At 51.0% G+C, this 27,500-nt stretch overlaps 1 protein-coding gene across 1 annotated transcript; it reads left to right on the top strand.

Moving 5' to 3' along the window:
* Nucleotides 1-4,519: 4,519 nt before the first annotated feature.
* On the top strand, nt 4,520-22,334 carry cbarpa (CACN subunit beta associated regulatory protein a; the record flags this gene model as incomplete). Its single annotated transcript, XM_084446408.1, is given in 12 exon segments — nt 4,520-4,567; nt 11,083-11,231; nt 14,489-14,550; nt 14,794-14,953; nt 15,762-15,942; nt 16,743-16,865; nt 17,552-17,762; nt 18,595-18,766; nt 19,062-19,764; nt 19,767-19,925; nt 21,177-21,893; nt 22,182-22,334. Coding segments are annotated over 12 exon segments (2,838 nt in total).
* Nucleotides 22,335-27,500: the final 5,166 nt, after the last annotated feature.

The raw sequence follows: 27,500 nt of genomic DNA, 5'->3' as shown, positions 1-27,500 counted from the left end.
AAGGAGGGTAGAGGAGGAGGAGGGTAGTAGAGGAGGAGGATAGAGGAGGAGGGTATTTGGAGACCCCCCCAGCATGATTCCACAGGATGTCCTGTTCGCTGGAGCGTGTCGGGATGAGGCTCTGACGTCAGGAGACATGGAACACACTGCATACTCCCCCCCACTCCCCCCCCCTCCCCCTCCGTATCCCTGCGTCCACACATTCCTCACCACCAGACCGGGCCCCTTACTCTCTCTCTCCCTCTCTCTCTCTCTCTCTCTCTGTGCCCGGTTTTCCGAGCGCCTCAACTCTGTGGAATGTTGCACCTCTCTGAGGAATGAGTGATTGTCTGAGGTATGAGTGATTGTCTGAGGAATGTGGTTTGCAGGAGGGGTCGGCTGCATTGAACCAACACTACGAGATCAACAGCCCTCTGGAGGAAACAGAACATCCACAGGGGTCAGGAGACAGAGGCTCTAGACAGCTCTGGACTAGTTCTGGACTAGGTCTGGACTAGGTCTGGACTAATTCCAGACCAGTTCTGGACACCCTGTGTTGATGATTACACTTACCAATCCCAGTCTATCATCTATCATCTATTAATATAGAGTTAAATATCATTGAAGGTGTTTGGTGGCTCGTTATTTTGTGTTGTTCTGATAGGAGGTGAAGGAGCAGATTTTGATCTCTCTTTTTCATCAGATCTATTTATAATCATTCCTCTGGGGTCAACCATCTGTTCTGAGTCACATGCAGCTCAGGCAACACAGACCGCAGCGCAGACCCCGAAATACTACACACACACACACACACACACACACACACACACACGCACACACACATACCCACATACACACGCACACACACACACACACTTACAGTACAACATAACAATGATGCTTTTACAACTACAAATCCATAGATAACGGGAGCATAACTGGCAGACAGACACGAGTTCCCAGAATGCATGACGAATGGGTCTCCAACAGGAAGTGAAAGAGCAGCTCCTAATATCACACTTGTGAGAAGTGATAGGCCTTTAATGGTCTCTGTTCTCCTCTTTCTTTCCTCTTCCACCTGGACAAACATTGTGACAATGTGTTCTCTGAAGAATCAGTGTCAGTCATCACCATATGGGCTTTGATTGAATTCTATTTTATTATTCTATTAATAGATTGGAGTAGAATGTTCATGCTAGGCCACTCATTGGTTCACCAGAGAAGCACAGAAGTTTCAACATAACAAGCATAAAGACTGTTACAGCAAGAGATCCATTATGACAAATGTGTAGGCTATTAATGAACAGGCTATTTAAATATCCTCCACAGTCAATCCATTTTTGAATTGTGATTGTAAGGAAAAATAATCGATGTGGATTTAAAAACACTCCGCTTGTCCACCCTGTCGTAAACAGGCCTATATTCTACATCATCCAACACATCTGTTTACCTTGATGCGCCATTTCCCTCAGAGTGATTCATCCCTACCGTCAACACAGGCCTACTATTTTTGGTAGACATGTATTTCTATAATTCATGTGATGCAGGCACACTGCATGAAATAGGCTACATGTTAGAGCGGTACAATACTGACACCGTGTGGCTGTAGGACGGAATGGCACGGGCTTCTCGGCGGTTAGGTCAAGCTTGCTCTCTGGGTGGACGCGTCCTTACTTTAGTCAGAGACGTTCCGTCTGAGACTACATTGTAGTCAATGATTAAACATCGTCCTTGCTATGAGAACGTTTACGTAGGCTATGAGAACGTTTACGTAGGCTATTGCACTTTAACCACAGTGAAGGATCCAATAGGCTATAACATGAATGAAAAGTCTCCATCAATTCAACTGAATTTTCTCTCTCTCTCTCTCTCTCTCTCTCTCTCTCTCTCTCTGTCATATCTAGCCTACTGTAAACGTCGGTCATCACGTGGTATTTCTGTTGCTGGCGGTAGGTGTGTCTTATCGCGAGTGGTTTCATTCATAACTACGATCGGCATTTAAAGACCGAATTAAAGTATGCGGACTAGGCTGAGGCTATCGACTCGCGCTGCATCCCCCTCCTCGTCTCCAGATGGACTGTGAAGTAGCCTAGCCGACAATTAGGTGAGTCTGCTTGATCAGTTCCCTCTCTTCCGTAGTTAGGCAACACAAAACAACATCTGTTCTTATCAGTTATGATTCCATTGATTAAAGGATGGATTCAGGCGACCCAGGCAAAAGCCACAGATCGATAGTTTGAGGATATATAGGCTTGTCTTTGCTAAGACATCATCTCAGACAGTCTACCATTAGGCTACATCTGTAGAGAATAGATATGCTTTAATAGGAATATACTAGTCTACTGTCTGCACCTTTGAAACACGTTGGCATGTTGTAGCACCCATAGCCTCGCCAGGCAGCGCAGCATCGCTGGAAATGACGGAGCGCGGCTCGATCGCGCCTCAATCAAGTTTGACTCCTGTCAGAAATAGCGCGCAAAACATGAGAAAAGGACGCGGAGACACCCGTTTTCTAATCGCAGTAGCCTACGGATATTGTTACCAATCAATCAATGTTCATCAATTTGTATTTATTTTCAGTAGCTGGCGAGAGTGCGCAAAATGAGACGGTTGTTTCCCGGATCGGCGTTTTCTTCTGGAAAGAGAGGGATGATGCTGAGGAGCGAGCCTCTGTAGTCAGCATCTTCCTCCCGGAGGAGAGAACTCGCGTCCGCCGATTCCCAGACCAACCAGAGCACAGTAAGAAACCGGGCTCTCGTGACTTTCACGTGCGCTATACACGCGCTCGCAGCCATGTCGCTGCTGTTAACGTTGCATCACCGCCATCGGGGTCCACAAGTGTAACAGAATGCGCTAGAATAGGTTAGAAGAAAAGCGGTGTCTTGGTTCTGTCTGCCTCGCACGCCCATAGCAGAGGGGGTCAGAAGCATCAAGCTATCAAGGCTACCACAGGGGTTCCCGTAGCCTATTTCAGATGGATGTTAAGAAGATGCACGTCTGTGATTACTATCACATTGACCAGGATGTTGTGAGACCCCTTCAGAAGGGCATGGTAGGGTGCAGGCGACCTCTTACAGGCCAGCCGGGCGAGGCGTGTGAAATCCCCCTGCAGACCGCTCGCTCACCGGCGATTAAAACTCCGAGCACTTCTCCAGAGCTCCTGGAATGGAGAGCTCTGACAGAGAACCCCCCTGAGGACAAGCTGTAGGATACACACACCCACACACGCGCGCGCGCACACACACACACACACACACACACACACACGCGCGCGCACACACACGCACACAGCTGCATCCGCTCTCTCCATGAATACGAAATGACCTACAGCCCCTGAGCTTGTTGAACATCACAGGAAGTCATTAAATGTGTTCCTAATGAGGATTTTATGCATGAGACAGTGTGTGTGTGTTTGTGTGTCCCATTCACAAGTTTTTTTGAGCTCAGAAGCAGCTTGTATGAATGAGATAGATCATGCACAGCTATGCTGCTGTAAGAGGTGTTACATAAAATGTGACTCTCACTTGGGTGGGAGTGTTCTTCTGTTATGACTGAGTCAGAAGAGGCTTCCTATCTATGAGAGCCATATGTGCACCATATATGTGTTTTCTGTGTCTGATGGTCTCTCTCTCTCTCTCTCTCTCTCTCTCTCTCTCTCTCACACACACACACACACACACACACACACACACACACACACACACACACACACACACACACACACACACACACACACACACACACACACACACACACAAGCTCAGGCAGATTATGTGATGTGAGAGCAGTGTGTGGACCAGAGTGATACGGTCACCAGGAGGTGTGGGTGTGTCCAGGGAGGCAGGAGACTCGGCTGCTTTCAAACACTGCCTCTGCATTTCTGCATTTCACTGGACATAACAACACATAGACATCCTTGTGTGAGAGTCTTGTTCATAATAACATGTAGACATCCTTGTGTGAGAGTCTTGTTCATAATAACATGTAGACATCCTTGTGTGAGAGTCTTGTTCATAATAACATGTAGACATCCTTGTGTGAGAGTCTTGTTCATAATAACATGTAGACATCCTTGTGTGAGAGTCTTGTTCATAATAACATGTAGACATCCTTGTGTGAGAGTCTTGTTCATAATAACATGTAGACATCCTTGTGTGAGAGTCTTGTTCATAATAACATGTAGACATCCTTGTGTGAGAGTCCTGTTTGGAGAATCTTTGTCAAGGGAGGAAGTACACCCCTAATCTGCACCTCTCCTCTCCTACTCTCCCCATCCTCCTCTCATCGCCTCCTCTCATCCCTCTCTCATCCCCTCTCCTCCCCTCTCCTCATCCCCCTCTCATCCCCTCCTATTATCCCCTCTCCTCCCCTCTCCTCATCCCCCTCTCCTCTTCTCCTCTCATCCCTCTCTCCTCATCCCCCTCTCCTCTCCTACTCTCATCCCTCTCTCCTCCCCTTTGCTCATCCCTTTCTCCTCCCCTCTTCTCCTCTCCTCCCTCTCTCCCCCCCTCCACAGGGTTGACTAACACTGAGTTGGACCATGAGCAATGACTCGCCCGTCCTGACAAGTCTGACAGAGAACTCCACTGTGAGTACAGCAACTCTTTATTCCTAATATGAACACTAACCCCCCTCTCTCTCCCTCTCTCTCTCCCTCTCTCTCTCTCTCTCCCCCCCCCTCTCTCTCTCTCTCTCTCTCTCTCTCCCTCTCTCTCTCCCCCTCTCTCTTTCTCTCCCTCTCTCTCTCTCTCTCTCTCTCTCTCTCTCACTAATGCTCTGACCAGTCGAGCTACTGCACATGAACCCATTCACCTCAAAGAGCCCAGTCAACACGGCCAGCTCCCTCTGACCCCGCCCAGCTGACCTCTGACCCCGCTCAGCTGACCTCTGACCCCGCCCAGCTGACCTCTGACCCTGCCCAGCTGACCTCTGACCCCGCCCAGCTGACCTCTGACCCCGCCCAGCTGACCTCTGACCCTGCCCAGCTGACCTCTGACCCCGCCCAGCTGACCTCTGACCCCTGAGGAGGCTGTTCTCTTCTCTACCCAGCCCCTGGCCTTGTGTGGGAGGGTATTTTTAGATGGCAAGTCGGCGTTGTTGGGGCTGTTTTCCAGATGATTTAATGCAATTGTAGGATAAAAAAAAAAAAAAAGTATATAAATCAGATATCCTGACCCAATTGGGAGGACAGCAGGCCAGATCACCCGGTCGGCCCGGCGGAGGGAAGCCGGTCCTGCAGACTGAGTCTGGACCACCGGGGGCCGAGCAGCTCGCCCTGACCCCACCCTGCTGCTCTGGCTGCTCAGCTGAGCTCGCCCTGACCCCACCCTGCTGCTCTGGCCACTCAGCTGAGCTCGCCCTGACCCCACCCTGCTGCTCTGGCTGCTCAGCTGAGCTCGCCCTGACCCCACCCTGCTGCTCTGGCCACTCAGCTGAGCTCGCCCTGACCCCACCCTGCTGCTCTGGCCACTCAGCTGAGCTCGCCCTGACCCCACCCTGCTGCTCTGGCCACTCAACTGAGCTCGCCCTGACCCCACCCTGCTGCTCTGGCCACTCAGCTGAGCTCGCCCTGACCCCACCCTGCTGCTCTGGCCGCTCAGCTGAGCTCGGAAAAACGCTTTCATTATGCTATGCGCTCTGATAGGGGAGGCTGTGTGCGTAGGGGAGTGTGTGTGTGTGTAGGTGCGTGTGTTTGTGTGTGTGTAGCTGCACGTGTGTTTGTTTGTGTGTGGGTGCGCGTGTGTTTGTGTGTGTGTAGCTGCACGTGTGTTTGTTTGTGTGTGGGTGCGCGTGTGTTTGTGTGTGTGTAGCTGCACGTGTGTTTGTGTGTGTGTAGCTGCACATGTGTTTTTGTGTGTGGGTGCGTGTGTGTGTGTGTGTGTGTGTGTAGCTGCACGTGTGTTTGTGTGTGTGTGGGTGCACATATTTGTGTGTGTGTGTAGCTGCACGTGTGTTTGTGTGTGTGTGTAGCTGCATGTGTGTTCCTATGTGGTGTTTCCTGTTGTGATAACTGAATCTCATTCGGCTAGATTGCTGCTGGTCCCTTGTGGACTTATTACCATGGCCCCGCTGAAATGTATGACACATACAGACGCATACACACATGCACACACACACACACGCACATACATACACACACATACATACCACACACATACACGCACACACGCACACACACACTTACTTACTTACTTGCTTATGGTTGTCCATCAAATCCGATGATGACGTCAACTTATGTCCTTAACGGTGAGTTCTTTGGTGGCTAAAGAGTCCAATCCTGGAGCCACATGTTCTATTGCAGGTGGGACATGTGTAAGTTGTGCTGGGGGCAGTGGTCCTGGCAGTCATCGGTATGTTCCTCCTGAGTCTTCATTGCTGTCTTCTGGCAGTCCTGTCCTCCTCCAGCCTGTGAGTTCCTTCCAGGCAGCTCTGCCGCCAGGAGTCACAGTCAGCAGCAGCAGCCTCAAGGTCCTCAGGCCTGATGTTGCATTTCCTTAACAAGGTCTTCAGCTGGTCCTTGTACCTCTTTTTCGGCCCTCCTGCCAAGCGCTGGCCATGGTGTAACTGGCCATACAGCACTCTGCGGGGCAGTCGGTCCTGGGGCATCCGGATCACATGTCCAAGCCATCGCAGGTGGTGCTGGGTGATCATGGCCTTGATACTCCTGCAGTTGGTCTTTGTGAGTATTTCAGTATGAGGCACACGATCACGCCAGGTGACGCCCAGGATGCGCTGTAGGCATCCGACGTGGAAGTGCTCCATGGACTTGATGTGACGGCTGTATGTGGTCCATGCTTCACAGCTGTAGAGGAGGGTGGTGATGCAGACAGCCTGGTAGACAGCAACTTTGGTGTGCAGGTGGAGGTTGTTGTTCTGGAAGACCCGGTCATTGATGGGGAGGCATTCGGGTAGTTCTTCCAAGATGGTTTGGTCTGTAGAAGAGTGTTGGTTGAGTAGGACATTGAAGTGTTCAGCCCACCTCAACAGGATCCGGTTTTGGTCCTTCAAGAGTGTTAGACCATCTGCTGTTTTCAATGGACTAACTGAGCACTTTTTGTCCAGCAAGTTCCTGATGGTGTCCGAGTTGTCATCGAACCAGTCTTGATGTTTTTTTTGACTCTGTAGCCAATAAAGTGAGGAGCTGATCGAGGCCCACTTCTGGTCCATGGGATCCTCCGAGCTCAGGCTAGGTTCAAGCTCTCTTAACTTCTCAGCTAGGGAGTTGCGGAACTCATTTCGCACCTCAGCCTTCTTTAGCCACGTGCATTGTAGTCATTTCTTGCAGCCGCGAGGAGGGGCGCACCGAGATGTGGAGTTTGGCAACAATCATACGATGGTCGGTCCAGCATTCTGCCCCTCTCATGGCCCGGGTTATGAGAACATCGTTGATGTCACTGCATCTCATAATGATGTAATCGATCAGGTGCCAGTGTTTGGAGCGGGGATGCATCCAAGATGTTTTGTATTTGTTCTTCTGCTGGAACAGTGTATTTGTTATGGTCAGGTCATACTCAGCACAGTGAGTGAGCAGTCTCATGCCATTTGCATTGGCCTGACCAATACCGTGTCCACCAAGCACTCCACTCCATACCCTGTTGTTACAGCCAACCCGAGCATTGAAGTCGCCAAGCAGGAGGATCTAGTCAGTCTTGGGGATCCGACGAGTGCCTCATCCAGAGACTGATAGAAACAGTCCTTGACCTTGTTCTCAGATGGCATGGTTGGTGCATAGGCACTGAGAAGGGTGGCAAAGCGCTTCTTCGCAAGGGGGATACGGAGGGACATCAGCCTTTCACTGATGCCGACAGGTGTTTCAGTCAGCCCATTCCTTCTTCCTTCAGGGATCCCTCATCCAGAAGTCTGGTCTCACTCAGTGCAGCAATATCAATGTTGTACCGCCTCAGTTCAGCAGCAACTAGCGCTGTTCTGTGATGAGGTCTGTTGCAGTTGCCACTGGAATCCAGGAGGGTTCTGATGTTCCATGATGCCAGTTTCTGAATTATTGCTCTTTTATTTCGACCGCAGTATGGAATGTCCCGACAGGCGCGGTAACCTGTCCAGGAGTGGGTTGAGTGGGCAATTTTTGAGCCACCTTTTCTAGGACCTTCCCAGTTGGGGTGAGCAGTGCGGTCCTTAATAGGGCTGCTCAGTCGCACAGGGGTCTGCCGAGAGCAGCTGCCACTCAGTTCCAGCTGGTAGCAACCTAAATAGCCCTGTGCCGCTGACGTGTAGTCAACTAGGAGCTTCCAGTTCATTCAAACCTGCCCCCGACACCGAACACCCCAGCGCCGCCAGGCTTGGTTGGGTTGGTTCCAGATGTTCTGGTGGCAAGGCAGGCCCAAGACAACCAGCCCCCTCCCCAGCTGCAGACAGCTGCCGGTCCCTCAGTCTGTCGAGGTCCGCCTGCGCGTGCTGCCACCACGTTGCTTTTCTCTCAGGGTGTGCTCCCCTAGCCTTCTGTCCTCCTAGACTAACCCACAAGGCAGTGGGGCAGTGGTTGGCTGATGCCAGGACGTGTCCACACTGTGGGCCTGCTCATCACACCTCTGGGAACCGCTGCAGCTCTGAGATCTCCTGCCACGTTTGCCTGGAGCCGCAAGGCCCCAGTTACCGTGCGTGGCCACGCGGAGGCCTGACAGGAGTCTTGGTGATGGAGAGGCTATGTACTGGCAGGAGAACACTTACACCAGAGGCTGCTTCTCCTTTCACCACAGGGGCTAGCCAGCGGCAGTATCTGAGAGCGAGAGGTTAGCAAGCAGGTGGGAAGTAGGCATGCAACCATGCCTCTATCTACTGCACTAGGCGCATCACAACACCCTGTGGGCTAGGCCCACACGCACACACACACGCACATACATACACACACACACACACACACACACACACACACACACACACACACACACACACACACACACACACACACACACACACACATACACACTCCGCATGGCTCCCTGAGGGCTCTGGCTGGGCCGGGCTCTATAATGGCTGTGATAGGTTACTCATTAAAACAGCTCTGAGGTCAGAGGCCATCCGGGGTGTGTGCTCTAGTCATGGGCGTTATGATGCCTGGTGCTCTGGCCATGCCCTGATCCCATATATAACTCAGGAGGGAAAGCACCTACTGCATGAGCAGCTGGGTTCAAATGAGCTCCAGTTCATTTACCTGCTCTACACTAGTCACTACTCACACTGTTACTAGTCCTCTCTAGAGAGAGATAGAGAGAGAGAGAGAGAGAGTGTGTGTGTGTGTGTGTATGTGTGTGTGTGTAAACTATGGCCAACCTGGCTCTCTTCTCCCTCCTTGCATGGCCCTACTAGGACCCAGCGTCTCTGCTGGATGGTGTGTCTGATTGAAGCTGGCGGTTGTTCAGGTCAGGTTGACGGGTCGTGTTCAGGTCAGGTTGACGGGTCGTGTTCAGGTCAGATTGATGGGTGGTGTTCAGGTGAGGTTGATGTGTGGTGTTCAGGTGAGGTTGATGATTGTGTTCAGGTCAGATTGATGGGTGGTGTTCAGGTGAGGTTGATGGTCGTGTTCAGGTCAGGTTGATGGGTGTTCAGGTTAGGTTGATGGGTGTTCAGGTCAGGTTGATGGGTGGTGTTCAAGTAAGTTGATGGGTGGTGTTCTGGGGCTCCATCCTCCCCCTCAGAGCTCCTGGTAAATGTTTAGACTTTCTCATTTGAGAGAAATGCAGAGTTGCAAACGAGGTGGTATTTTCACACACCTACACACTTTCCTTCTCTCTCTCTCTATCCCTCTAGCGTTCTATACCTCTCTCCACCCATCCTCTCTTCTTCCCTCTGGAGGGTACAATAGTGTGTGCTGCGTGGATAACTGGTCTGACCTTGACCTTCCCCGTCAAGGTCATGCTGATGCGTAGCCTGTGAAAGGTCAGCCTGTCCTCAGAGCGCCTTCCTCAGGGGGGCGAGGCATGACCTAACGAGGTCTCGCTCCGTCGCTCACCAGCGTCACGACACAAGGGGCTACCCTGAGCCTTGTATGGGCATGCCCAGCGTCCGTCACCATGACGCGTGTGATTCCAGAGAGCAGGATGAGTCCGGATGAGCGGGCGGACGAGGCGCTGTGGGAGGAGACGGAGGCTGCTATTGTCCTGCATCATTTCTTCATTACGTTCCATCAAAGGCGATTTTCTCTCAGAGCAGAAGCTGAGAGGTCTGGGTCTGCTGACGCGCATCTCCACGTCACGCCCCCCGCCCCCCACCAACCCTATCTCCTCCTCCTTCCATTTTTAGCCTGCGGAGGCCTCATTTCCCCTTCATTGAGGAGAGCAGGGAAATTGAATTAAGAGTCTCATTGACGTTTCGATTAGCGTCCCCAGGCTCACTTAGCCCAGGCAGGGAATATTAATCAGACAGAAGACAGAGGAGAGCAGTTGTGTAATAGAGCCTGTTTGTTTGTCATAGTGGTGTGTGCTTGTGTGTGTGTGTGTGGATGGATGTTAGTGTATGTGTGTGAGAGTGTGCTTGTGGGTTTGTATCTAAGAGGTGTGTGCCTACTTGTGCTTGTGCGTGCTTGTGTGTGTGTGTTTGTGTCAGGTGTGTGTGTGTGTCTGTGTGTGTGTGTGTGAGGAGACAGGGGTTTAGACCATCTTTCAGTGTTAACGTAACTCCTTATTACACATCACACTGCTGAGCTGACAATATAATACAACCACAACATTTTTCATCAGTCCCAACTTCTGAAACACAGGAATCCATTATTTTCCCTACAGCTCTTATACATGTACAGGAGCCTAGCTGAGGGATCTGCTGTGTTCAGCAGATTCCATTGCCAACTCTCTTATGAAAACACAGAAAGAAGACAGAATTGTGTTGGTAATATGTGGCTAATATCTTCATTTTGTAACTAATGTGGTCAAATGAAATACTCTGTTCAGGCGCTGAATTACATAACAATTGATCTACCTAAAGGTACCAAACAACTGACTGACAAGACTTGAACTCACAGCAAGAAAACCTGACACAAGTTCACACTGTTTCCCTCATGTAACCAGTCTGTTCATACCTGGGAGTGTTGGGGCATGGCTAAGGGCAGGTATTTAGCCTCTGACCCCTCTTTGCATTTGTTTTGCTTCCCAGGACGTGCCTGTGTCTGCCGGCCGGGTGGAGAACTATGTGCTGCTGCTGGTCCTGCTGTGTGTGTTCGCCGGGGGGACGCTGGTGCTGCTGTCCCTGCTGCTCCTCTTCTGCCACCGCTGCTGTCTGGGCGGACGCCGGCGCTACTCCAGGTGGGCTAGCTACTACTAAATTACTCCAGGTAGGCTAGCTAGTACTAAATTGCTCCAGGTAGACTAGCTACTACTAAATTACTCCAGGTAGACTAGCTAGTATTAAATTACTCAAGGTAGACTAGTACTAAATTACTCCAGGTAGGCTAGCTAGTTCTAAATTACTCCAGGTAGACTAGTAGTAAATTACTCCAGGTAGGCTAGCTAGTACTAAATTACTCCAGGTAGACTAGTAGTAAATTACTTCAGGTAGGCTAGCTAGTACTACATTACTCCAGGTACGCTAGCTAGTTCTAAATTACTCCAGGTAGGCTAGCTAGTTCTAAATTACTCCAGGTAGACTAGTACTAAATTACTCCAGGTAGAATAGCTAGTACTACATTACTGCAGGTAGGCTAGCTAGTACTGAATTACTCCAGGTAGACTAGTTAGTACTAAATTACCCCAGGTAGACTAGCTAGTACTAAATTACGCAAGGTAGACTAGTACTAAATTACTCCAGGTAGGCTAGCTAGTTCTAAATTACTCCAGGTAGGATAGCTAGATCTACAATACTCCAGGTAGACTAGTAGTAAATTACTCCAGGTAGGCTAGCTAGTTCTTAATTATTCCAGGTAGACTAGTACTAAAATACTCCAGGTAGGCTAGCTAGTTCGAAATTACTCCAGGTAGACTAATACTAAATTACTCCAGGTAGGCTAGCTAGTACTAAATTACTCCAGGTAGACTAGTAATGAATTACTCCAGGTAGGTTAGCGAGTACTAAATTAATCCAGGTAGGCTAGCTAGTACTAAATTACTCCAGGTAGACTAGCAGTAAATTAATCCAGGTAGGCTAGCTAAATTACTCCAGGTAGGCTAGCTAGTACTAAATTACTCCAGGTAGACTAGCAGTAAATTACTCCAGGTAGGCTAGCTAGTACTAAATTACTCCAGGTAGGCTAGCTAGTGCTAAATTACTCCAGAAAGACTAGCAGTAAATTACTCCAGGTAGGCTAGCTATTACTAAATTATTCCAGGTAGGCTAGCTAGTACTAAATTACTCCAGGTAGGCAAGCTAGTGCTAAATTACTCCAGGTAGGGTAGCTACAGTAGTAATGTTACTAAATTACTCCAGATAAACTAGCTAGTACTAGATTACTCCAGGTATAGGCTAGCTAGTACTAACTTACTCCAGGTAGGCTAGCTAGTACTGCATTACTCCAGGTAGACTAGCAGTAAATTACTCCAGGTAAGATAGCTAGTACTAAATTACTCCAGGTAGACTAGCAGTTAATTACTCCAGGTAGACTAGCTAAATTACTCCAGGTAGGCTAGCTAGTGCAAAATTACTCCAGGTAGACTAGCAGTAAATTACTCCAGGTAGGCTAGCTAAATTACTCCAGGTAGGCTAGCTAGTGCTAAATTACTCCAGGTAGACTAGCAGTAAATTACTCCAGGTAGGCTAGTTATTACTAAATTACTCCAGGTAGGCTAGCTAGTACTAAATTACTCCAGGTAGACAAGCTAGTGCTAAATTACTCCAGGTAGCGTAGCTACAGTAGTAATGTTACTAAATTACTCCAGATAAACTAGCTAGTACTAGATTACTCCAGGTAGGCTAGCTAGTACTAAATTACTCCAGGTAGGCTAGCTAGTAACGTTACCAAATTACTCCAGGTAGTGTAGATAGTACTAAATTACTCCAGGTAGACTAGTAATGAATTACTCCAGGTAGGCTAGCTAGTTCTACATTACTCCAGGTAGACTAGTAGTAAATTACTCCAGGTAGGCTAGCTAGTACTACATTACTCCAGGTAGGCTAGCTAGTTCTAAATTACTCCAGCTAGGCTAGCTAGTAGTAAATTACTCCAGATAGACTAGTCGTAAATTACTCCAGGCAGGCTAGCTGGTTCTAAATTACTCTAGGTAGGCTAGTAGTAAATTACTCCTGGTAGGCTAGTGAGTAGCCTACTACATTACTCCAGGTAGACTAGCTAGTACTAAATTACTCCAGGTAGGCTAGCAAGTACTAAATTACTCCAGGTAGGGTAGCTAGTACTAAATTACTCCAGGTAGACTAGCTAAATTACTCCAGGTAGACTAGCAGTAAATTAATCCAGGTAGGCTAGCTAGTACTAAATTACTCCAGGTAGACTAGCAGTAAATTAATCCAGGTAGGCTAGCTAAATTACTCCAGGTAGGCTAGCGAGTACTAAATTACTCCAGGTAGGCTAGCTAGTACTAAATTACTCCAGGTAGGCTAGCTAGTGCTAAATTACTCCAGGTAGGGTAGCTACAGTAGTAATGTTACTAAATTACTCCAGATAAACTAGCTAGTACTAGATTACTCCAGGTATAGGCTAGCTAGTACTAAATTACTCCAGGTAGGCTAGCTAGTACTGAATTACTCCAAGTAGACTTGCAGTTAATTACTCCAGGTAGACTAGCTAAATTACTCCAGGTAGGCTAGCAGTAAATTACTCCAGGTAGGCTAGCTAGTAATAAATTACTCCAGGTAGGCCAGCTAGTGCTAAATTACTCCAGGTAGACTAGCAGTAAATTACTCCAGGTAGGCTAGCTATTACTAAATTACTCCAGATAGGCTAGCTAGTGCTAAATTACTCCAGGTAGACTAGCAGTAAATTACTCCAGGTAGGCTAGCTATTACTAAATCACTCCAGGTAGGCTAGCTAGTACTAAATTACTCCAGGTAGACAAGCGAGTGCTAAATTACTCCAGGTAGGGTAGCTACAGTAGTAGTGATACTAAATTACTCCAGATAAACTAGCTAGTACTAGATTACTCCAGGTAGGCTAGCTAGTACTAAATTACTGCAGGTAGACTAGCTAGTAACGTTACAAAATTACTCCAGATAAACTAGCTAGTACAAGAATACTCCAGGTAGGCTACCTAGTAATGTTACAAAATTACTCCAGGTAGTGTAGATAGTACTAAATTACTCCAGGTATCTTAGTACTTAGCCAGCTCAGCAGGTATAGCTAGTAGCCTGCTTAATCGGCCCAGCCCCAGAGTGTACTAAGAAAGTCTGTAAAACTAAAACCCTTGAAACTACTGTAGAGTGAGCTAGAGATAGAAATTAGTTAGTGTGCCCTCTGCCCCATTAGCTAGAATAAGGATTGTCTGGATTAATGGAGGGATTAGAGCCTGGCAGCATTGAAGTGATTGTGATAGAACTGGATTACCGATCAGAACCAAAGCCTGAAATCCTCCCCTCCTCCCCTCCTCCGCTCCTCCCCCTTCTCTTTTTCTCTCAGGGCCAGTGATGACCCAGAAAAGACTAATACCACCTATGTGGAGGACTCTCAGCCCACACAAGGTAAGGACTAAGGGCTTCTTATGTCATTTTAGATGTGTTCATCCATGTTCTGCCAGTGCCAAAATAAAGCTCTCCTCTCCTCTCCTCTCCTCTCCTCTCCTCTCCTCTCCTCTCCTCTCCTCTCCTCTCCTCTCCTCTCCTCTCCTCTCCTCTCCTCTCCTCTCCTCTCCTCTCCTCTCCTCTCCTCCTCTCCTCTCCTCTCCTCTCCCCTTACCCCTCCTCTCTCCTCTCCTCTCCTCTCAGAAATCAACATACGCCTGGATGAGTCCGATGCGCTGTCGGCCTCCAGTTGCCATGACGGCGAGTCCGAGCGCTTCCTGTCCACCGGGTCAACGGGGCGGCGGGTCTCCTTCAACGAGTCGGCCCTCTACGAGCAGGAGAAGAACCAGGAGAGAGGGCGCAGGTACCAGAGACACAAACACTTCAGTCCCTGAACGCTTCATCAGAGAGAGACTGACAGAAACACCTCAGTCCCTGAACGCTTCATCAGATAGAGACTGACAGAAACACCTCAGTCCCTGAACGCTTCATCAGATAGAGACTGACAGAAACACCTCAGTCCCTGAACGCTTCCATCAGATAGAGACTGACAGAAACACCTCAGTCCCTGAACGCTTCCATCAGATAGAGACTGACAGAAACACGTCAGTCCCTGAACGCTTCATCAGATAGAGACAGAAACACCTCAGTCCCTGAACGCTCCCATCAGATAGAGACTGACAGAAACACGTCAGTCCCTGAACGCTTCATCAGATAGAGACTGAGGACTTTCAGTCAGATTTTGTCACTTTAAAGTGGGTGGAAACAATTTGAGAGTTCAGAAAAACCTGCATTGCAGAACTAATCCAGAGTCTTTAGGGCGCAGGTTTTTTCAGGTTTGAACCAGTCCAAAGCAGTAGGTGCAGTCCTGTTATGGCCGTACTCACCGCTGTTCTTGCGACTATTTCAGCGTAGAAATAGTCTCCATATATTGGGCAGGCAGAGATCTCCAATATTCTCTGATGGTGAGACCACCGGAGACAGAGACAGGCTGTCCCCTCAACACAGCTCTTCCTCAGAGGGTCTTGCCTGGTTGAATGAAGGTTTGCCCCTCACCCCCTCACCCAAGGACAGGGACTTCAGATCACTTCTGGAGTAGCAGTGAGGGATGCAGATTAAATAAGAATACCTGTCCCTCATAAACCTCCTCATAGCCCCTCCCCACTTCCCAGGTACACCCTCACTGAGGGGGACTTCCACCACCTGAAGAAAGCACGCCTCACACACCTCCACCTGGCCCCGCCCCCCTCCGCCCTGAAGATCCTCACCATCATGGAGTGTGAGTCTGCGGACGGCAGCACCGCCAACGTGGACCAGACGCCTCCGCCCAAACCCCCGCTCGCCATCTACCAGGTACCCACCCCCCCTCTCCCTCTCCCAGGTACCCACCCCCCCTCTCCCTCTCCCAGGTACCCACCCCCCCTCCCCCTCTCCCAGGTACCCACCCCCCCTCTCCCTCTCCCAGGTACCCACCCCCCCTCCCCCTCTCCCAGGTACCCACCCCCCCTCTCCCTCTCCCAGGTACCCAACCCCCCTCTCCCTCTCCCAGGTACCCACCCCCCCTCTCCCTCTCCCAGGTACCCAACCCCCCTCTCCCTCTCCCAGGTACCCAACCCCCCTCTCCCTCTCCCAGGTACCCAACCCCCCTCTCCCTCTCCCAGGTACCCACCCCCCCTCTCCCTCTCCCAGGTACCCAACCCCCCTCCCCCTCTCCCAGGTACCCAACCCCCCTCTCCCTCTCCCAGGTACCCACCCCCCCTCTCCCTCTCCCAGGTACCCACCCCCCCTCTCCCTCTCCCAGGTACCCACCCCCCCTCTCCCTCTCCCAGGTACCCACCCCCCCTCTCCCTCTCCCAGGTACCCAACCCCCCTCTCCCTCTCCCAGGTACCCACCCTCCCTCTCCCAGGTACCCACCCCCCCTCTCCCTCTCCCAGGTACCCACCCCCCCTCCCCCTCTCCCAGGTACCCACCCCCCCTCTTCCTCTCCCAGGTACCCACCCCCCCTCTCCCTCTCCCAGGTGCGCCGGGCCGCTGGTATCCTGAGACTTCCCTGTTCCCTGGCTTCAGACTAACTCTGCTGTTTCTATCCCCCTGTTCTCTCCTCTGACCCCCCCGTGCTCTCTGACCCCCCCGCGCTCTCTGACCCCCCCAGCCTCCTGAGAGGGGCGTGTCCTGGCTGAGCCAGAGCCCCAGCGGAGGTCTGCCTGGAGACCCCCACCACTCCGTGATCCTGGCCCCCGCAGGCCTCAGACCTCCGCCCGCGCACGGCAGGACCGTGAGTCCCTCACACGCACTCTCACACCACGCAAACGTGCACACTCACACCACGCACACGCACACGTGCACACTCACACCACGCGCACGCACACACTTTACTTACTTACTTTACTTATTTGTTTTAAAATTTCAGGGACAGTGCACATTAATAGACATTTCTGTAAATGTTGTTAGCCAACGTGGCTAGTTTACACGTGCACACACACTCACACACACACGCGCACACACACATGCATACGCACATTCACATGCATACGCACAATCACACCACGCGCACACACACACACATGCAAACACACACACCACGCGTGCACACACACATGCACGCACGCACACTCACACCACGTGCGCGCGCACACACACACACACCGCGTGCACGGTCCTGAGACGCTCATGTTCCCTGACATCCGCCACTGAGAGACGAGACGTTGATTGATGTCTCCCCTCACCCCCCTGGGCTCAGAGCATCTGCCGGTCCTGTTCATCTCTCCCTCTCTTCCTTCCTCCATCCCTCCTTCCTTCCTCCCTCTCTCTCTCTCTCTCTCTCTCTCCCTCTCTCTCTCCCTCTCTCTCTCTCTCTCTCTCCCTCTCTCTCTCCCTCTCTCTCTCTCGTTCTCTCGCTCTCTCTCTCTCTCTCCCTCCCTCTCTCCCCTTCCTGTCCCTCCCCGTTGTCTCCTCTGACAGACGGAGGTGGCGGGGGAGAGTGAAGGGTGGGAGGAGAAGAAGGAGAGGGGGATGAGAGGAGGGGTGGGGTCGCCCCCCGCCCCTGGACAGACCTCTGTCCTTCAGTTCTTCTCCAAACTTCGGCGGCACGCCAGCCTGGAGGGGGCGGGGCCTTACTTCAAGAAGTGGAAGTTCGACAGCAGCCATCGCGCGGCCAGTCTGGACGCCAAAGGTCAGAGGTCGCCTCGCTTTCTCACAGTGATGTCACACAGATGAAGTGTTCTCATGTCTAATATATGTAATATGTATGAGTCTGACAGGATACTAATTAAAGGGGTAGTGCACTATTTTGGACATTTAGCCCTATTTGTGGTCTGTCTTCCATAAACCTGAAACATAGAGACCATAATTGATGGTTCCAGTGTTGAGCTACAGTAGCTGCAGTTTTTCTGCAGGCTCTCAATGTATCGCAATCTGAATCTGAAATAGGTCTAAATGTCCCAAAGCTCACACACTACCACCTTAAAGTGTTATATGTGTGTATGTCTGTTCATATGTGCGTGTGTGTGTGTATGTGTACATGTCATGTCTGTCTATGTGTCCGCGCGTGTGTCTTTGGATGTGTGTGTGTGTTTGTGTGTGTGTGTTTGGATGTGTGTGTGTGTGTGTGTGTGCATGTCTGTGTCCGTGTGTGTGTGTGTGTTTGGATGTGTATGTGTGTGTTTGGATGTGTGTGTGTGCGTGTGTGTGTGTCCGTGTGTGTGTGTGTGTGTGTTTGGGTGTGTGTGTGTGAGTGTGTGAGAGTGTGTGTGTGAGAGTGTGTGTGGGTGTGTGTTTGTGAGCGTGTGAGAGTGTGTGTTTGGATGTGTGTGTGTGTGTGTGTGTGTCGGAGAGTGTGTGTGTGTTTGGATGTGTGTGAGTGTGAGTGTGTGTGTGTGTGAGTGTGTGTGTTTGGATGTGTGTGTGTGTGAGTGTGAGTGTGTGTGTGTGTGAGAGAGTGTGTGTGTTTGGATGTGTGTGTGTGTGTGTGTGTGTGTGTGAGTGTGTGTGTGCACTCCCTCCAGGCTCCCCTAAGAGGAGGCCGATCCACAGACAGAGAGCAGCCAGTGACACGACGGACCAGACGGAGGAAGGCTCCTCCCCCTCCAACCCCGCCCCGCCCCCCGGCCAGAGCGCCAGCCTCCAGACCCTGTCTGCTGGGTCCCTGTCCCCCGTCGCCTCCCCCTCCCCCAGCAGGTAAACGCGTGGTCAGGGGGTCAGGGGTCAGGGTCGGCCGCCGCCTGGCAGGAAGCTCAGCTGGGCTCAGCAGTCCTGGACCGTTTACCAGAGCTCTCCTTCTCTCTCTCTCTCTCTTTCTCTAACTGTCCTCTCTCTCTCCCACCTTCTCTCTCACGCTCTCTCTCTCTCTCTCCCTCTCTCTTTCTCTCCCTCTCTCTTTCTTCCTCTCTCTCCCTCTCTCTCTCTCCCTCTATCTCTCCCTCTCTCTTTCTCTCTCCCTCTCTCTCCCTCTCCCTCTCTCGCTCTCTCATAGGTGGGAAGTGGAGGTGGTGGTGGAGTCAGAGAGAGAGGTGACCCCCCCAGGTCCAGGACTGCTCGAGGCCCAGCAGGAGGAGGAGGGGTCCGGGGAGGGTCCAGGACGGGGGCTGGGGTCTGGGGAAGGGGCAGCCTCAGAGACGGGGCCAGCGGTGAGGAGGGTACCGGGGGCCCAGGCAGCTGAAGACAGCGCTGAAGCGTGGTCAGAGCCCAGAGACGAGGCGGGGGCCGTGGCAGGGGCCCGGGAAAGGGCGGGCTCTGGAGAAGAGGCGGAGATAGCGGCGGGGGAGGAGATCGGGGACTTTCAGGCAGGAGAAGGGTCCGGGTTCGGGGCGGCTGGGACAGGGGCTGGCGCGGGGGCCGAGGCCGGCGTGGAGGCGGAGCCGGAGGCTGAGGCGGCCAGGAGGGGGTCGGACTCGGGCTCCGCCCTCTCGTGTCTAGGTCGCCAGGAGAGCTGCTCGCTCTACCGGGACATCTGGAGCCTCAGGGCCTCCCTGGAGCAGTACGCCTCCTCCGACCAGAGCAGCACCGACCGGGAGTCCGTCCGCAGCGACGCCGACAGCGTGTGCTCCCTAGGGGGCGCCGGCGGGGCGCGGGCCGGCGCAGACAGCTGCCACTCGCAGGACCTGGAGGACGAGCCCGAGGGGGAGGGGGGGGAGGGCGGAGACAGAGGGGGGGAGGCGGGGGGCGGGGAGGGCGAGGGGGGGGGGGGCGAAAGCTGCTCCAGATGGACAGCGGCTACACCTCCATCGAGGCCCCGGCGAGGGCCCCGGAGGACCTGAGGCTGTTCCCGGCCCCCGGGGGCCACCGGGGGAAGTCGGCGTCGGAGAGGAGGCAGTTCTTCACCAGCTCTCGGATGAAGGTATGTATCTATGAAGGGAAGTATTAGGGATGCACCATATATCGCCATTCATATTGGTATCGGTCCGATGTGCAAAACAGGGCCGATGTGAACAGCTGATAATTATTTGTGTCTAGCTGCTGTTGTGTGTTGTTGTTGTTGTTGAGAGGAAACAATGTGGTAAATCTATGATTTATCGGCTTTTCAGAATGTTTTGGAAATGGAGACAGTGGGTGCGTTACAGGACAATGCTCATTTTTGACAACCTGGACCTTATTTACGACATATTATAAGACGTTTGACTCACCGAGATCACTTTGGTGTAGTTCGGAGGCATGTAGAAGAAATTTAAAATCCAGCGCGAGCCAGTATATCCATGTAATGGCGGTGGTAGGGGCACCGAGAATGCAGTTTCTAAAAATCTATTTTCTGCCGCGAAACGGTTGTTTTCATCAATCTGTCTTTATGAATCGCTAGTTGTGCTTACATAGAGCGTAGGCCTGTTGTGGTTGTTCACATGCCTCTGTGATCTTTAGAAACATCTTTCGAAACGAAATAGCTTCCCCACTTGCTCCAGCACGCATGCGCACAGCGCGCAATCGCTCAGTGATCAGAATTCACTTAACAGGTTGCTCAATTACACTAACTGATCTGCTCAGGGCACAAGTGAGCAGTTTTGAACTATGATCTGTTTGAGCCAAACACCACGTCATAATCATCATCACTGAACAAAAAAATTAAAAAGATGGATGCCGAAAGGATGCTGGTACGCCTGTCGGATGGCAAAATAAATGCATCCGTTTTTTTAACCGAAGAAGAACTTCGACGTATAAGTGAAGGTAAATAAAAAACATTACATTCTGGCCATTTGGACCTACGTTAGCTATAGTGGCAGAAAGACAACAGGTGGTGATTAAAGTTCTCGTCTCCAAGCAACTCAGCGCTGTTAGAGCAGGCCGTTAAGTGAAAAAAAAAACGCTCAGCGCTCAGAGTGAGCATTTGCTCACTGAACACTCAGCTACTTAACGCACCCAGTGTTTCCATGTGTTTTTCAGTATGTATAAAATGTGTTTATCATAGAAACTTGTTTTTATACAGAACATATCGACATCGGTGAATATCGGTTATGGGCTGTGACAGCAATGTTAATATCTGTTATCGGTATCGGCCCAAATGTTCCCATCGGTGCATCCCTAGTAAGTATTTCATTGTAGTTGACCGTGCTGTAGGGGGCGCTCTCCCGCCTGATGAGCTTGTGTGTTGATGTTGAAGGGCTCGGTGTGCGAGAGCTTCGAGGTGCGGTTTTTCCACGAGGAGCTGGAGGATGAGATGACCTTGGCGGACGGTGGGGCGGAGCTTGAGGAGGAGCTTCTGGAGAAGGCCCCTCCCACGGGCGGGGACGCCCTCGCTCTCGGAGACGCGCCGCCCCAGCCTCCGAAGCCCCAGCCGGCGTCGCCTCCACTGCCGACTCAACCCGCCGTGCCCCCGCTCAAGCCCCTCCCCCCGACCTCCCCGCCCCGTCCCCGCCTGCGTCGCCGTGACTACAGCATCGACGAGAAGACGGACGCCCTCTTCAACGAGTTCCTGCGCCACGACCCTCGCTTCGACCAGCCGGACTCTCCGCTACGCTCCCGGCACCGCTCCAGGGTCCAGCTGAGGAAGCAGTGGCAGCGCCACAAGCAGTACAGCGACCCAGGCGCCGGCGCCGGACGCTACTCCCCGTCCCTGGACCGCCAGCGGTTCAGCCCCCTCCGGAGGGGCGACAGCGCCGGATACCCGCTGGACACGCGCTACCACAGCACGCTCTCGCGCATTGCCTCCGCCGCCGACGAGGAGGGCGCTGAGGGAGGGGCCAGCGAGGCCGCGGAGAGTAGAGAGCTATCCAATCAAAGAGCGGGAGGCAAGACGACAGGAAGTAAGGGTCTGGACTGTGAGGGCGGGTCAAAGGGCACGAGTTGTCAGGCGTCACCCAACCAGGAGAGGGGTGAGGTTTCAGCCAATAAGGACCAGGCTAGCGGGTCACTTGAGAAACTGATTGGACGGAGTAGGGGGATGGACCCAAGAGTAGATAACAGAAACAATAATAGCAGCCAAGCCATCCAATCAGAGAGCTCTCCCTCAATCCCCTCCCCTCCACCTGGACAGAACCTCCCAGGAGCCCCCGCTGACCCAAAAGACGCTGGCGGTCTGTCCTCCGGGCCTGACCCCGCAGGCTCCCCCTCCCTCTCCCTGCCTGACCCCGCAGGCTCCCCCTCCCCCTCCCTGCCCCGCCCCCAGCTCACCCCCCAGAGCAGCCTGGCCGACAAGCTGGCCGCGACCCTGGAGGACAGGCTGTACTCTGGGCTGAGGGGCCAGGCTGGGGGCCCTGGCCAGGGGGGGCCGGAGTGTGTGGGAGTGGTGGCCGTCTCCCCTGACCACAGCCCTGCTTAGCCCCTCCCTCTATTCAGGAAAAAAACCCACCTCGACATCCCCCTGGACTGGTCACAATAAACAAACCTTCTACCTATAAAACGACATCACTGACAGGTGCACACTGGCGATACGGTCCAGACGATATTCTGAGACCCCCCCTCCTCTCTCTCTTCCAGTGTGTTCCATACAGACTTCCTCTCACTGTGAAGCCCGGTGCTCTTAGACTGTGTAAGATGTGACCCTCTTCTTATGAATATTACTCAATATCATGTTATTTGCTGTGGACATAATGGCGTTAGAATCTGCGCTCTTCTGAAGAAAGTCTTGGGGAAACTAGCCCGTGTTGGTTTCACCTTTACATCTTTAGCGAAGATTTTGTTTTTCCTGCCCTGCTTCTGCTAGGCGAGGCCTCGTTCTGTCTCTCCTGCGTAGCCTCTTTTCTGGCATACTAGTGTATTTTTAGAGCGTAGTAGAGTACTTTTAGAGCATGCTGTGTGTAAACAATGTGAAAGTGATTACTGTGTACCGAAGCAAAACAAAAGCACTTTGATGGAATTGAAGGTTACATGGTTTCCATTCTCCTCATTCCAGCTCTGCTCCGCCTCCTCAAGTGTCCTTCTACTGTATGTTGTCATGGTTATCGGTTACGTGTTTCCTCGTCCTCGAAGGCGCCTGTCATTGAGATGGAATTGAACCGAGGACAGAAGTCAACAGCATGTGACGTCATATCCCGATGGCGTCTGGGGTTGATGCTGTCATAGCTTCCCTTTTTCTATGTTCTGCTCCATTCTCTCCTAGGATAACAAGTGTTTCATGTCAAGTTGACAGACCCACCCATTTGTACTCCTAGCCAAAAGCTTTGAACACAGTGAAGGAATAGTGCTTCTTAGCGGTCAATCTGTTGGCTGCAGAGGTCTGGTGAGGAGCTGGGAGACAGGCCTGGTCAGTCCTGATGACCCTGGGTGGGATCAGCTGAGGAACGCTGGACAAAAACCATTAATGATGATGAATCAGATTTTGTTTGACACTCATATTGTAACTATTTCCATAGCATCGTTATTTTATCTCTATCATGCGATTGATTCATTTGTAGATACAACACAGCATTTTCAGTAAGCCCACGCTGTTTGTAAAGACCCCTCGGTGTGCAGACTCTGGCGTCTTCAGCAGGATCATGAGGTCAGGGTTGTTTGTGGCTGCCCCCCCCCCCGTCCTCTTGCCCCTCCCCCGCTATTATTCACACTCATCTGAGGGAAATCCAGAAGCTTCCGTCGGCTGTGTGTGTGTGTGGTCTCCCTCGAGGCCTGATGCCACAGCACTCTGAGAGTGAAGGACACTCTCCCTCACTAGACACCAAGATGACTGACAGATTATACTATACGTGTCTGGAAAAGAGAGAGAGAGAGAGAGAGAGAGAGCAGGGGGAGAGGAAGAGGGACAGAGGGAGATAGAAGTCTCATTTGTCTGCCCTGTTGGTGTCTTTGTTGTCTTTTTTAGCAGAGTCTGTATAGTGTGTGCTATGTTTTTAACTATAACCTTTTTCCATTTAGCGATGGCTTATTACATCTGGCCTCAGGGACTGAAGTTGAAATTGAGCTTTTTTGCTAAGATTGACACATTTACCCCTGTGGTTGATTAATGTGTACTGTCCCTGTTCAAATAAATAAATACAATGAAATGAAAGGAGAGAATGAGAGAATAGCGAGAGAGGGGAGAGAGAGAGAGGAGAGAGAGGGGGGGAGAGAGAGAGGAGAGAGAGAGGGGAGAGAGAGAGAGGAGAGAGAGGGGAGAGAGAGGGGGGAGAGAGAGAGAGAGAGTGGAGAGAGAGAGATTGACTGGAAGCTAAATCTCAACAGATACAGTTCTTCTCTTTCTTATACATTCCCAGTGTCAAATAATTTGGAATTCCCGTGTTTAGTTTGAACGGAATTCATTTTTCACCAATTAATTTCATTCCCAATTTTCATCCCACCTCAAGCCTCCTCACACCCCTGTCTGGCCCTTCTGTAACCATCATGTATAAAAGGTTGTCTGTTTAATTTGACCCGTACTGACCTCACTGCCCTGTTCTCTGCGCCGGGGTCACTGCCCCTACCTCTTCCTTGAACCATGATCACTGCACTTTGGAACATTTGCATGTTAAAGCAAAATTGTTGTGGACAATGAATTCCTAAAAGATAGAAGTCAGAGGTTGAACCATTAGATGTGTGTTACTGTGTAAATACAGCGTTCCTTGCTCATTCCATGGCAGACTGAATAAGTTAAATCAAATACCCCCTCCTGGCCATGTCTGGTAGGTAAGCCACTGACTGTATAGAAAGATCTATCTGTAGCCTATAGAAAGAGATATAGAAGTCCCAAATGTTTTGTAACCCTTTGCCTGGACCAGGTGGAATCAACCGATGTACATACTCATTTTGGATTGTTTTTCCAAATAAAAAACAGATACAAGATGTGATGTGTGTGATTATGTAGTAGGAATGCTGTTTCCAAGTTATCTGTAGTAGCCTATAGTATAGCCTAAACTGCCAGTGTCCGAGAGATGTCTATTTGCTACAAGAAATAATAGAGACCCACTGCTCCTGTATCGGACTTCATCACACAAGACCACTCTGTCCTTCACTAACGCCCGTTTGTTGTAGCCTAGCATCATCCTAAATGTAGGCAAACGGACGTTCTTGACCTTCTCTCTGGCTCCGTGTTGAAGACCTTTCTCCCAGCGCCTCATCGTGAGCACAGCTCGGCTCTAGTACCTCTCCTCTCTTCTGTTGTTCTCAGTGACGTGGGCCGCGTTTTCCTCTCCTCCCTCCCTCCCTCTCTCTCTCCGCTGTGACTCATCTGCTTCCCGCTGATCTATTCTCAGCTGCTGCGCTGACGACGGGCTGCGTAAGAAGTGGGCGGGGCTACCAGACGCGCGCTCGGTGGAAGAAAGGCGATTGGCCAATCCTGATGAACTACGTGACCTGCTCATCACTCCAGGCTAGCCTCGCGTCAGCAGTCTCTCCTCGGGGAGGAGAGCCTGGTATCCACTTCACTGCCTTAAAGGAAAATGCTCGTTTTTGACAACCTGGACCTTATTTACGACATATTATAAGAAGTTTGACTCACCGAGATCACTTTTGTGTTGTTCGGAGGCCTGTAGAAGAAATTTAAAATCCAGCGCGAGCCAGTATATCCATGTAATGGCGGCGCACGGGGCACTGAGAATGCAGTTTCTCAAAATCCATTTTCGGCCGCTAAACGGTTGTTTTCATCAATCAGATTTGATGAATCGACAGTTGAGATTCCTCAACGCGAGCCATTGTTTCGGTTTTCAAATACGTGGTCTGTAGCCTCTGTAATATGATCTTTACACGCCTTTCCCCACTTGCTCCAGCACGCATGCGCACAGGCCAGCGCGCAGACTGGCTATTCTCCGGCTCACATTCTCTGCGCTACGATCGTAGTTGGTGCCGAGAATATTGTCGTCGTCATTCGTCAGCAACAATCCGATCGTAGCGCAGAGAATGTGAGGGAGAATAGCCAGTCTGCGCGCTGGCCTGTGCGCATGCGTGCTGGAGCAAGTGGGGAAAGGCGTGTAAAGATCATATTACAGAGGCTACAGACCACGTATTTGAAAACCGAAACAATGGCTCGCGTTGAGGAATCTCAACTGTCGATTCATCAAATCTGATTGATGAAAACAACCGTTTAGCGGCCTAAAATGGATTTTGAGAAACTGCATTCTCAGTGCCCCGTGCGCCGCCATTACATGGATATACTGGCTCGCGCTGGATTTTAAATTCTTCTTACAGGCCTCCGAACAACACAAAAGTGATCTCGGTGAGTCAAACTTCTTATGTCGTAAATAAGGGTCCAGGTTGTCAAAAACGAGCATTTTCCTTTAAGCCCCGCCCATCATCCGGCTCGAGCCTGTAGAGCCCGCCTCAAACATCCGCTTGCTTTATTTTTCCTTAACCGGTAACTTTACGCAACTTCTCCTCGCATCTTCTTTTACAATTTTCGACGGTGTTATGTCTGGTGATGCCATCGCGAATGTTATCTTCTCGAAACCTCACCATGTGCAGCCTACAGTAAAAACATTACAACTGTTCCGTCTTCCGGTCCAGACTGGATGATTATGCGATGCGTCATCGCGCTTCCGCTCTAGACCGGCAAAACAACACCGAACGAGAAAGGCCCCAGACCTAATTCAAGGCAGTCAACTGATTTCTGAGCGCTCTGAAGTCAGAACACATGAAAAAGAACAGTTTTAGGTGGATTGGGATGTAAAATTGTAGCCTATTGTATTTGCCACTTCACTACTGTATTTCCACTGTCCTGTCTTGTCCTTGCACTGTTTATTGTTATGCACCCACAAACCAAAGCAAATCCTTGCATGTGTGTAAACCTACTCTGCAATAAATGTGATTGTGAACCTGATAGCCTACAAAGTGACTGGACCAGGACCTTCCTCACGGTAAAGAATCAACAAACCTGACGCTTTATAAATACATTATCAATCCTCCCAGGCACTTCAGGTGTCATGAAGCCTTCAATTCATTTGTCTAGTAGTTTTATTCTATATTCAGGCAGGTGCATATTGGACCACTAATATGAACATCATTCACTTGATCCAGAGTGGTGGTTCAGCGAAGGCCCGCACTCCAGACAATTAGCTGCAGTTACGTTTTTACATGAGCACTAGTGCTCATCAAGATATGAGTGACTTTACAGTTGTGAACGCCTCCCTAGGCCCACAGAGACCTGTAGGGTTCACTCAACACAGAACTGCTCTGAACAGTTCCCGTCAGTCTGGGAGGGAAGCCAGTGGTGAGTGATACTGCATCTCAGTGTGGGAGAGACCAGTGGTGAGTGATACTGTATCGGGCCCAGAGGAAAGAAGAACACATCTCATACGGTTTGGTTGGGATGTGTTTTATATAAATAATAATTAAAAAATATTTATTGGAAAAAGAAAGAAAGAAACAAAAACAAAACGAAAAAACCTAAATGGAAAAAGCAAACCTAGGTGAAGCCCAACTCAGCGGTGGATGTCCAGGTTCGGTCCGTCCGTAAGCGAGTAGCTCCCCTTCCTCCGGGAGCTCAGGTCAGCATGCAGGTTACCCCCCTCACCGTGGTTACCCCCCCTCACCGTGGTTACCCCCCCCCCCCCTCACCGTGGTTAAATATAGAATTACTCCC

Source organism: Borostomias antarcticus (genome assembly GCF_949987555.1).
Source record: "Borostomias antarcticus genome assembly, chromosome: 12".
NCBI lineage: Eukaryota > Metazoa > Chordata > Actinopteri > Stomiiformes > Stomiidae > Borostomias > Borostomias antarcticus.
This window is presented reverse-complemented; position numbering and strand designations above follow the sequence as displayed.